General features: G+C 35.1%; 1 protein-coding gene across 2 annotated transcripts; it reads left to right on the top strand.

Moving 5' to 3' along the window:
* The first annotated feature begins 1,137 nt into the window (after window positions 1–1,137).
* Window positions 1,138–12,642, top strand: fndc4b (fibronectin type III domain containing 4b). 2 transcript variants are annotated; one of them, XM_081347272.1, is made up of 7 exons: window positions 1,182–1,431; window positions 1,570–1,697; window positions 4,397–4,512; window positions 4,631–4,835; window positions 5,894–5,983; window positions 6,842–6,978; window positions 11,711–12,642. In XM_081347272.1, exons 2-7 carry the CDS (start codon window positions 1,625–1,627, stop codon window positions 11,750–11,752), a joined length of 663 nt encoding a protein of 220 aa, XP_081203398.1. In that variant the 5' UTR covers window positions 1,182–1,431; window positions 1,570–1,624; the 3' UTR covers window positions 11,753–12,642. The 2 variants fall into 2 exon arrangements, with proteins under 2 accessions (XP_081203397.1, XP_081203398.1); XM_081347271.1 differs by having other exon boundaries at window positions 1,138–1,697.
* Window positions 12,643–12,893: the final 251 nt, after the last annotated feature.

The raw sequence follows: 12,893 nt of genomic DNA, 5'->3' as shown, positions 1-12,893 counted from the left end.
TTTATTTTAATTGCACATAGCCATCTTTTTTCTAATTATTTTAGTAATTTTGGGATTTTTATTCACATTTTTGGTTGTGTAGAGTTTTGGTTCTTAATCGTAGTAGACTATTCCATTATTTAATTGACAAATTTGATCAATTTTGTATTAAAGAATCATGCTTTATATTAAGCATATGTGGTTACACTTTACAATAAGGTTCATTAGTTAACATTAGTTAAAGTATTTACTAACACAAACTAACAATGAGCAATACATGTGTTACAGTATTTATTAATCTTTGTTAATGTTAGTTAATAAAAATACAGCTATTCATTGTTTGTTCATGTTACTTCACAGTGCATAAACTAACAAATATAACCTTTGATTTTAATAATGTATTAGTGAATGTTGAAATTAATATTAACTAAGATTAATAAATGCTGTAGATGTATTTTTCATTCTTAGTTCATGTTAACTAAGGTAGTTAACTAATGTTAACCAATGAACCTTATTGTAAGTTGTTACCTAATGTGTTGTTGGGTGTTGGTTTAAAAACAAATAGCCTACCTTTTTAGGTCAAACACAAAATCTGAGACTTGGCAAATTACCTTGCATTGTCACTAATTATGACCAACTGAGTCATGCTTAATTAGAAATCATATGCATGATTTCCCAAGCCCAGCAGAGGGAATCAGCTAAATACTTACAGCCATTTTTATTTTGTTCATATTACTCTGTCAGTCTATCTGAAATTCTTGTGCGTTCATAACACTATTGCAGTAGGCCTATACTGTTCCTTTCCTGATCTGTTCTATTCTGTAATCATGAATGCTATTCTTTTCTCACATCTAATGTGAAATATTCAAGTATTTTAAATGGCTTTGTTATTATAGCTTTAGTTTAGACTATATCAAGTCAAAATGTTGCCTCTTCTGTTCCTCTCGCACAGTTCGGTGTGAGATTCTCCTGATCTTGATGTTTGCCGTGGTCTATCGACGTGCAAGTTTGAATGGCGTCATAAATCGCGTCTAACAGATCTGGTGAGGGTGTTTTTACTGCATTCATCCCGGTGCGGGTTCGTGCGTCACGCGGCTACAGAAGGTGAATGAGTGACTGCTGAGAATCAATCAGTAACTGGCCACCTGTGGGTCATGTGCCCGCGATGCAGCTCAGATTTATTGCTATTCTCAAAGCGTCTTACTCGAGCGAGCGCATAAAGTGAGGAAGGCGAACGCGAGCTTTGAGATGGACGCCATGCGCGCTTACGCGTTACATTAGTCGCGCAGCGAGCATGTAACTGGTGGCGAGGCTGACGATTCTCGAGTCCCTTTGTAAACACAAAAAGTGTGTTTTCATTAGCTCTTAAAGCACTGAGAATAATCGCAAAAGGAAGCGTCTCCCTCGCTCTTTCTCTCCAGCTGATGCGGATTCGGATGGCAACAGATTGAGGTACGTTGGACATCAGACTGCGTGGATGCTGAAGAAGAAGATGCCGCTGGTTTATTAGACTGTTTATCATCGTCACAGTGTAGCAAAGAAAATGCGTTGTTCATAATCATGTGATAATCGGAGGGATGTTAACTTCAGGTTACTTTTCCTTGGAAATTGGCGTCACTCATCTGGAATAACTCTTGTGGAAGATATGATTCACCAATTCACTTTTATGAGCCTTGTTCTATCTCTGTTTGGATGCCACATCTGCTTTGCAGGGGCGAGTAAGTAAACTTATGTTCCTTCTGTCGAATAAATGTCCTACAGTATGCCTAATAATAAAGATCAAATGCAACTATGCTTGTGCGCTCATGTGTTGATCATCATGACTACAGTCTATAAGCATGCTGTGTTATATAATCCTTTCAGTGTTTTTAATCTAAGCCCTTCCCGAGCCAGCAGAGGAAGACATTAAGGAAATTGCCTTTTCTCTGTTAGTCGTTGTCTTTGATTTAATGGGCCAATAGATAGTGCTGAGAGAATGACCTGTGCTAGAGCATGTCAATTCATGGCATTTAAGTGCCAGTGCAATATATGGTATGTTCTTAAGGGGAATAACGGTCTTTACTATGCTTTCTTGTATTAAAGATGATTTGATCCATCTATTATTTTTGTTTCTTAATAGATTACAGTCATTGAAGATCTCATTTTGCACACCCTTCGATGCGCTAAAAGTCTTTTAAAGTGCTTGCCATCCATGTCCTGCCAAACCTTACATCAAAGATCACAGCTAATTGAAAGACTGGCAGCTCTCTCAGTGCACTTATTCTTAATTAGACAATCTTACCAGAAAGCGTACCGTGCTTTCTAAGCTGATGCATGTTCATGAAGCATTGACCTTGGTACATTACAATTAGCTTAATTTCTCTTTTCTTGGCAAATAACAAGATAAAAAGGATGGGTGCGGATACTGACGCAATGTTTGCGGTCTTGCTGAGCTCTGAGACTGTGTTTGATCCTAAAACACTGGCTGAATTGCCCTGTTAGGGTTGCAGTCATGCCTTATTGGGGACTAAATTATTAAGAAGGACGTGTTTAGCTTTGAAATGGAAACATAGATTGGGTTTAGTGTACTGCTGATATAGTAGGGCTCTATTATCTACAGTACTAAAGGTTAATGCTTTTTCTATTTATTTCTGTTGTACATTTGTGACTTATGATCAATATGCACTTTTTTACAGTGTCCTTGTTACAAACATGTACTTACCATAGAAATAACAGTAAATTATGCATAAATACATGCAACTAAACCTCAACCAAATTCTAATCCTACCCTAACCCTATAAGTACATGTTGTTAGTTAATATTAATCAGTACTTAAATATATAATTACACTACAATGACACCTTAAAATAAAGTGTAACCGTAATTTCTATAAATTTACAACCCTAAACCAAATCTAGTCCTAACCCTATAGTAAGTACATGTAGTTAATTAATATTACTCAGTACTTACATGTATAATTACACTGTAACAAGGACACCTTAAAATGCCTTTTTAAGCCTGTTGTTTCAAAACTGAAAATGTGCATATTCACAAAAAAGCGTTTAACTGATGTTAAACATTCTGTTGATTATGAGCAAATTTCTCACTTTGCTTTTCTTTCTTTTTTATTTATTTATTTTTTGCTCCAGGATGTAACATTAGCAATCTAGCCTGTTTTATTCATAAGGTCATCTCAGTAATTGAATTGTTTTCTGTCTACCTCTTGACATAATATATGCCAATATATGCATGAGCTCTGGTTAGAAAGCATACTTAAGAAAATAAAGATGTCAATGCCTTTGGATGTGCATCTGGACGTATTAGAGCTTATGGTTCACAGGGATACAGGTTCAAGTCTGACCTGGGTCATATCCCATGGTAGCTTTTTTATTTCATATACAGTATAAGAAATTATTGGATATCAGCAAAATGGCAAATGTTAAAAATGTATGTAATATGTTTGCAAATTATAGACCAAACGAGTGTTGCTCTGCAACCCATTCCCTGTACATTTGTGGTATTTTTTGCATTATAATGTTTGATGTATCTATACACCTATACAATAAATGTGCAGGAGTTATTTCTACCTTATCTGACCATTGAAACATTAATTTTTAGCAATGTAGCTATGATGTCAGTTTGATTCAGACTTAATATTTTTGACTTTAATAAAAAAATAGCTAATTTACCATTTAAAGCACAATTTCTAATTTATCTGACTCTAAGGTATGTTGTATGATTGTCAAGACACACCATTTTTGTATAGTGCATATAAAGCAGATTTACATGTCGTTATATTGTAGTAGAAGGTCATGCTTCTAATGTTTATAATGTTTTAAAGTCCCTATACTGTTCAGCAAAAACATGATTAAAAGTGTCACAATGCATTAGTCTTTATCTTCTCTAGATTGTTTGGATTGTTATTTTTTATTTTAAGAATATGTTGTTGGGTTTGACAACCTTCTGCATGTCCTTTTCCAGTCAAACACATTTTTCTCCTTGGCATACAAAGAAATTTGGCAAAGCACTGTGGATTGGAAGTCATTTGGACCAACTGAGTCACGCTTATCCCATTAAAGAGAAGAATTAATATTAGAATTCATTTGCATAAAATCCCAGCAGAGTGAATCAGCTAAATACAGAAGTGTTGCATATTTATGAACTGCATTATTGTAGTTGTTCATTGAGCCGGTGTCAAGTTGGTCCTTGGATGTCTCGGGGAAGCTGAGACAGGATGATCTATAAATACTACAAAGCGTCTCAAAATCCCTCACAAGCAGCCATTTGCATACAACAGTAACGTGTTTAATATAATGTTTTTAAACATGACGTTCATGGAGCCTGAATCTTTTATTGAATATTTCAGCTTTAATTTCAATTGAGTGCATCAGATGGTTGTGCTAAGAAATGATTCATGCTGGTGATTTGTGTTTCACAGACCGCCCTGCTGCTCCTGTCAATGTCTCTGTTACACACCTGCGCGCAGATTCAGCCACCGTGTCCTGGAATATTCTGGACGGAGAGACCGTAATTGGCTTTGCCATCTCCCAGCAGGTCAAACAAAGTTATTACAATGAGATTATATTGCAATCGAGGGAGTCTGACATTTAATATCTGCAATAAATGTGCCCTCTAATGAATCTTTAAACGGTTGTATGTGCGTGTGTTTTAGCGTCAGGACGGGTTGATGCAGCGTTTCATTCGTGAGGTGAACACGACCAGTCATGCTTGTATACTTTGGGATCTGGATGAGGACACAGACTATATCATCCAGGTCCAATCCGTCGGACTCTATGGAGAGAGTCTGGCCAGCAAAAAGATTCACTTCAGGACGCTTAAAAAGTCTGAACATTTTCAATCCACCATGATGGATCAAGGTAAACATGTGTGTTAGATCAGCATTACTACAATGTCATTCATTTTATAAAGCACATTTCATGTTTTTTGTGAAAGACGCTATTGAGTGACTCAACCAGCACGTTTCATTGATTTGTATGTCATCATTTACACTGAAAAATAAAATTAAAAATTGGTGTAGGATTTACTTTGAAACTATTTTCACTCAGAAAGTGCTAGTAAATTTTACAAATAATACTCAAACATGAACGTTTGATGTAGAAAGACTTAAATTCTATTTTCTTGTATAGCCAACACTATCTCACGACCAATTCGTACGAATGATAAAAAGGTGGCTAATTCGTACGAATTCGTACGACCTCACTCGTACGAATTTGTACGATTTGTCTAAACCCACGTGATGGGTAGGTTTAGGGGCGGGGTCAGGGGTAGGTCATTCGCATGAATTCATACGAATTGGGCAATTCGTAAAATATGTACGATTTCCCGTGAGATCAGGTTGGTATAGCATAATCCAATAAGCTTTGTTTTATTTACAACTTTGACATTTTTTTTTTTTTTGGTGCATTAGCATATCATGAGCTCAAAGCTCACAGACATACAAAGTTCTGTCATGAAACTCTAGGCTGATCCTTAGGTCGTTAACTCAATCTGCTTGCAATCACATCATTCTATAGGGCACAGCTGATTGGTTCCTGCTGTTTCAGTAGCCAATGAGCTTGCTGCTTAACCTTCAAATACTTGGTCAGCATTTAAAGCATTTCAGAAACCCTCCACCTTCCCCAGCTCCACCTGTATAGATCTGCTATACGGCTAATTCATGTACGCAATATTGTACAGCAGGAGCATGTCTTACGTACATTACATGTCCCGACATTAATCCTTTCTACTCAACAGTCATCTTATCCATTAGCATGCCAAACACTCCCAGGGTTGCCATGACTGAAATGAACTAAAAGCCACAAAACTTTCTAATTTCTTGAGTTTGTTAATAAATAACATCATCATTAATTCTGACATTTCTTCAATGATCTCTTTCATCCTCTAACATGTGTTGTTGTCTTGTTTACCTGATCAGATGACCCTGCGGTTGAGGGTTTAGACATTTCCAGACACCTTCAGACTGGAGAGATACTGATCATAATGACTGTACTACTAATGTGGGCAGGTAAAGGACATTGTCTTGGATTTAAGTAAACATAATCATTATAAATAAGTAAAAAAAATATTCTGGTTGCAATGATATTCGTGATATTGTTTACAAAAGGAAATAATTTGACTTGACATGAATTTGACATCAGGCTTTTATGGCTCATATAGTATGATTCACAAGATTATGGAGCTCATTTCAATATTATTCAGAGACTCAAACTGATGATATTTATATGACCAAAAAGTAAGATGAAATTCTGATAGCTTGTAATGTAAATCAATGAGACCTTTAAAACAGTACTTGCATAAATGCATATAAATATCAGTTGTCACTTTATATCTCTCAATAATATGTCTTTGTAACATGATATTTAAATGCTAAAGTAGTAGTTTTTATCGCACAAACTGTTCCTCAAAAGCTGGATTTATCACATTTGATACTCACATTTTAAGATTATTTTTCTAAAAAAATGATGTATGGATAACCAAGTAATCAAATTTGTTCGGTCCTGTAAGTGTTCAATTTGAAATAATACTTACAATATAAATGTTATTCTTATGTTTGCTTTATAAAAATCAGCAAAGTTTTGGTCATGTTTATAATTTCGAGGCCTTGGATATTTTCATATCAAATATGAAACAATAGGCTTTACATGGTAGTATCAAACCTGTAACAATATTTTAACTTTCTCTGTTCTGCATTTCGAATATTCTCCTAAGTATTGCTTTGTTGTTGTTTTTTTACAGTGACCTTAAGAAAACTTTTGTCCTTTCAAACTCAATTGTGATATCCAGATGGAAGATAGTGTTTTGTTTTAATTAAACGTATCAGATCTGCGTCCCCGTAATCAAACTGATCTCTGTCTTGCTGCAGCTGTGATTGTGCTCTTCTGTAAGCAGTATGATATCATCAAAGACAACGATTCCAACAACCACAGTAAAGAGAAAAGCAAGCCGCTGTCTGGCCAAAGTACTCCAGAGTACCATAACGGAGGCCTGCTGGGCAGCAAGGTGAGACCTTCACCACTGACCAACACTGTGGCTTTCACTGTGGTCAGTGTTGCCAGGGTCGTGGTTTTCCCGCACAATTGGGTTATTTCGAAAATGCAGTCACGGGAAATGTACCGCGTACTTGTATAATGTACCGCGGCCGCCAAATGTTTATCTGTAGACAAAGACGAATGAAAATACATTATTTTATTGAAAGTGTGTTAATCCTTGGAAACCTGGCAACCTAAAGCAGTAGCACCTCACTGCAGTACACGAGATCCAGGGGGCGGAGTTGGATCCAGATCTAAGGGGTGGAGCTTGGTAGGTTTAGGGGTGGGTTTAGGGATCAGGGGGTGGAGATGGGTAGGTTTAGGTATATGCAAAGTGGATTTCATGTTCTGCAGTGAGGACCATCTCACCTAAAGACCGCGGAAAGAGCGAGTGATTTATTAATCTTTGTTAATGTTAGTTAATAAAAATACAGCTGTTCATTGTTTGTTCATGTTAGTTCACAGTGCATTAACTTATGTTAACAAATGCAACCTTTGATTTTAATAACGTATTTGTAAATGTTTAAATTAATATTAACTAGGATTAATAAATGCAGAAGAAGTATTGTTAATTCTTAGTTCATGTTAACTAATGTTAACTAGTGAACTTTATTGTAAAGTGTTACCACGTGTTTTAAGGCAAAGACAATCTTATAGACATAGCATTTTAATCTGCTAAATGCGACTATAAGGCAAAAAGGAATAAATAAATTATGAACATCATGATTTTCTGTAAAGCTGCTTTGAGACGATGTGTATTGTGAAAAGAGCTATATTCACAGCCCAAATTGGACTTGAACTGACTTATATGGATGGCTATGTCATTCATATTTGTAGCTTGCATTTTAAACAATTTATCATGCCAAGTGCTGAAAATCACAATCAAAGACAGAGTAAAAGAAGAATTAACAGTACCAAAGTTTAAAAAAGTAATTAACTGAAGAGGGATAATACAGATTCAATAATTAAAGGAGAACTTGGTAACTTTTTTAACTTAATAAAACTGTCTAGAAATCATTTGGATGGTTAAACAACCTGTTCTGGTGATACTGGTGACTTTCCCCGCTCCCCCCAGCGTTCCCAGGCGGAAAACCAACCTTGCAACTTGGGGACTACCGTCCCGGCAATAGAAATTGGAAGTCTCGTGAGAAGCGGGAACGAGAACGAGCGCGAAACACGAATCGCTTTACGGCAATTCAACATAAACACACACGCATGTATGATGCATTACCAGATTACCCACCTCGGTAGACAAAGCTCCACACGATTCAGTTGGCTTGCTCCGATCAAATCAAACGCACATGAGCAGCGGTAGAGGGGGGGAGGAGGCCGCCGCAAGTGAGTTTTTTACGACCGTGTTGTGACATATACGCCCCCCCACAGCTGTAGGGGGAGCTCGTGGGGAAAACATGCGACAACAAAAGGGAAAATCAGCGAAGAAGTGACTAGAGTTCGCTAGAGTTGCCGAGTTCTCCTTTAAATAAGCACATATACATATAAACATCTAAAATAAGATTTAAACCATAGAATAAACAAAATCAAAATGTTTATTAAGGACCTTTATGGGAATCACGCAGCTTTCAACCGTGATTGGACGGGGGTAAATTGGGCTGGTTTTCATTCCTTTTGGGCGGGGTTTGAGTCGGCTTTGGGCTGGAAATTTTTCTGGGACCTGGCAACCCTGACTGTTGTTTCCAATGGAATACTGCATTATCTACACCAGTCATTCCCAACCGTGGGTGCGTGTACCCTAGGTGGGGTACGTGTGCAGGTTCCAGGGGGTGCGCGATTTAGACTTTGCTTGGTTTGTTCTGCATTGGCGGAATAGGCATATGCCAGGAACACCGTCAATCGCACCAACATCACCTCAGCCTGGCGCATTAGTCGCTGCAAATGTGTCAATTTACAACGTGATTTTGCAAGCGTTGAGTATTGTAGCCAATTACTGGCATGTATGTTGAAAGTAATGTCCAATTAGAAGTGTTTAAGTTACTAGTTGTGAGAATCCGCCCAATATTCCTCAAAACGCTGAATGAGTTTCTGTTTAGTGCCAGTTTAAGTTCTACATACCTAACCCATTATAACAAACAAAGCGTAAATGCATTGTGAATTAGACATTTATTGTGCACTTTAGTTAGAATCATTGATTAAAACGGGAGTTTTCGCAACTGTGCCGAAATCATTGCGTTAAACTGACTGACAGCTTCAGTGATTATAAAAGAAGCGCTCGTTGTACCCTTTGTGTAATTCATTGCCAATTTATTACCAGTCAATTTAAGTCAATTTTTTACGTAGTGGTTTTATAATGTCTAAATATAAATGTAAAAGCAAAATGAGGAAGAAAAAAACAATATTAGGGAATGGAAATAAGTTCTCCTCTGTCGCCATCTACTGGTTATAGTGGTAATTTCATGTGTTTTTTATTTTTAAATAAGTGTTTGTTTTCCATCAAATGTTGTATTTAAAATATTAAAATTTAAAATGTGTATTTTGTCCAGTCTTTTTTACCCACAACATTGATTTGTTGGTTTAATGTCAATGAAGGGGGCCTTAATGTTGTTTATATGTCTATGTAGTGTTTTTAATATGCTTTAAGACAAACCATGTTCAGATTCATAAGTCAACACAATTGCTGAGTATTTTCTCTTTAAAACTGCAAGACAGTCTCAAAAACGCGATTTGAAATCGCTGGTGTTTCTGACGTCACAAACTACCTTCAATCATGTCAACGTGCCGGCGGGCTTTAGCATATCATTAACTGCTGTGAAGCAGGAGAGTCTCTAAAGAAGCCATGTTATCCTGATATATTTTAACATTAGCTACACATTATTAGCTGTTTGATAATGTCAAGCATAAGGATAATCATATTATTACCGTTAAGTGTCTGACGTTGTAAAGAGCGATGATTGTGCAGCATTTACCTCAGTAAGTTGGCCGAATGGATCTCTGAGCTGGTGTGAGTGAGTGGAGGCGGGGCTAATTAGCATATTCATGAGTCCGCGGATAGTAAATAAAGCAATGGTGTAGTTACATTCAAGCTATTTTTATAGGAAAAAACCTTAAAAAAATTTAATTTGGGTGATCAACTATTAATTTTAAGGGATAAAAGTATTGAATACAGAGTAAACTATAGAGTTCTTTAGTCACTGTAATTTACAAATTATTGTTTAATTAGCTTGTATGTTAAGAGTTAGATGTTCTTTTATGCTTTGTATCCGAATCCAACTGATAATTTTAATGTATTTGTACAAATTTTAAGGAACACTTAATATTAATGTAATTAATGTCCAAGAAAGTATAGTTTAAATCACTTAATTAATGACATTTTCTGATTGTCTGTGCCCTAATCTAAAGTGGGAAAGTTCTATTTACTCATAATAACCATTAACAGCTCCCTTTACTACTGGGCTGAAATACTGTACATCACTTATATGGTTAATACGTTGTTAACAAAGCATTAAAAAAAAACAACTCTTTGCATATGCTAATTAAACAATATTTATCCTATCCATATAGTATATTAGAAACAAAGACTATAATTAACTATAAACTAATGGTTTGAAAATGATTTGTAAGTACTTTATTACTGTATACCTATTATAAAGTGTTAAAACAATATGCATTCAGCAAATATTAATCAAATAAAATTATTTAGCATTTTTAAATTCAGTTTTATGTAAATACTGTATGTCTTAACTCTATAGTCTGATCAAGTCATGCAGAGATGTCAAAAATCACACCTTAAATTACTCTTGATTGACTCTTCACATTGGAATGTAAGGTTAAATAAGGAAGTCTATAATAATATTGTGATATTCATTCTCATTGTCCATAAGTACACAACATAAAATATTTGATTCTCTCAAAACACACAGCTACTTTTCCAAAGGACGTCAATGTAGAAACATACTTTAACTGTATGTTTGAATATTGCATGTATCATTGTGGTATAAAGTACTGTACACTGCATAATTTAATAAGACGATGTCATACAGGAATTTCATATGCAGAAAATTTGGTAACACTTTACAATAAGGTACAAGATTACTTGTAAGGGCTAAGTATATATATATAAATATATTTTTATTTTTTATTAAGCAAATAAAGGAGTGAAAAATTACTCTCCCTCTGCTTTAAAACAGTTCGGCTGTTATCTTCCAAAATGCAGATTCATCACAGCATAACTATTTATTAATTTATTTTTAAAAAACAACCACTTAAAAAGACCCACATTATATGCATATTTACTTTCAAGTTGAAAATATCATTTATTTGTAAAACTATATCGTAGTATCTTCCAGTCGCAACTCGCAAACTACGCTCATGCATTAGGTATGCATTAACTAACCTTATTAATACAATTTGTATATAGTACAATTGCAACAGTATGTATTAATATTATAGCAGAAGTTATAGCATACAAATACAAAATTCATTCATTGTTAGTTCATGTCAATTACGAATAATATTAACTTTTAACTTGAATAATGTATTAGTAAATGCTGAAATTAACTTTGACTAAAATTGTTAAAAGCTTTAGAAATATTTGAATTGTCAGTTTATTGTAAAGTGTTATGGAAAATTCACATAAATGCTGTAAAAATAGAAGTATAGTATTATACGTGCAGTTCAACCATATTCAATCTTGCCTCAGTATTTTATTGATTTTTTTCTAATCTCTGACCATTTTTACTCTTTTGTAGTTCCAAAGGACATCGTCCTCCCTCAGCATCATCAAGGTTTAACCAAGGCATCATCAGGAACCCATGGTCTGTCATCAGACCCGTCAGCGGATATCAGCTCATCTTCTGATATTCAAGACGAGCATTAAAGGCAATATTAATGTAAACCTCTCAGCTCCCTCAGCCAAGTCGGGAATCGTAAGGTAGTATACGGGTATTCAGTAGTATACTCCAATTAAGAACAATGTCCTGGACAATGAGCATACCTCTTTACCTATTACATAAACTATAATCACAGGAGGAGCTACTGGTGCTATGAATATGATTGTGGAGTTCAGACACTGGCAGCCAGATATACAGCGGTTTAGATGTGTGTATATGGATTTGTTGCGTGAATGTGTTTCATTGAAAGAGGATGAACAATAATAATAAATGTGGCATTTCTTATTAATACATGTAAATTATAACAATAAATTCATCGTCAGCCACAAAAGTGGCCTTATATTATGCATTAATAATTTCTAACCACAGTGAACTGTATATCAATGGCTTGTTTTGTGCTTTAAGTATTAGCACTGTTTTATTAAATGTTTCAGACCCTCGAAGAGTTGATTGTTCAACAGATTGGTTTACATGAGAACCAGTTCACCTGTGTTCGTAGAAATGGTTTGGTGTGTGGCATTTCTATACCAAACTTAGTAACGTTTCTATTAGTAGAAGCATATGTCTACCCTGAAATTGTAATGTGTTTAAAAAAAACTTTTTTTTTCTTCTTTGTTCCCTAAGTGAGAAGTTTTGATGAAGTTATGTACAGTAAATTAGCTACACATCGCTGTAGTTTTGGGCAATAGATAAAGAATGTAGTTTAAATACTGTATTTCACTGCAAAGGTTAGAAGCGAAGTTTATTAATATTCTTATTCTCAATCCTACTTTCCAATAAACGGAAAATGGAAAAACCATGAGTTTTGTCTGTTGGTTCTTAAAGAGGCAGACATTTCATATTATATTAAATATATAGATAGATAGATAGATAGATAGATAGATAGATAGATAGATAGATAGATAGATAGATAGATAGATAGATAGATAGAATATACATATATTAAATCTATTACAATTAAAATTTATATATTATAATATTTATTAATATTAGTATTTAAAATTGTAACATTATATTTCAGACAGACAGACAGACAGACAGA

Source organism: Scardinius erythrophthalmus, assembly GCF_964197995.2.
Source record: "Scardinius erythrophthalmus genome assembly, chromosome: 19".
Classification (NCBI taxonomy): Eukaryota; Metazoa; Chordata; class Actinopteri; order Cypriniformes; family Leuciscidae; genus Scardinius; species Scardinius erythrophthalmus.
The sequence above is the reverse complement of the archived record's forward strand: the minus strand, read 5'-3'. Positions and strand labels throughout refer to the sequence as shown.

Bases quoted from the DNA above. Each gene is read 5' to 3' on its own strand.
- fndc4b (XM_081347271.1), top strand. From the start codon at position 1,625: ATGATTCACCAATTCACTTTTATGAGCCTTGTTCTATCTCTGTTTGGA. The intron at 4,513-4,630 runs GTCAAACAAAGT...CGTGTGTTTTAG, and splicing joins GCTTTGCCATCTCCCAGCAG to CGTCAGGACGGGTTGATGCA. The intron at 5,984-6,841 runs GTAAAGGACATT...GTCTTGCTGCAG, and splicing joins TGTACTACTAATGTGGGCAG to CTGTGATTGTGCTCTTCTGT.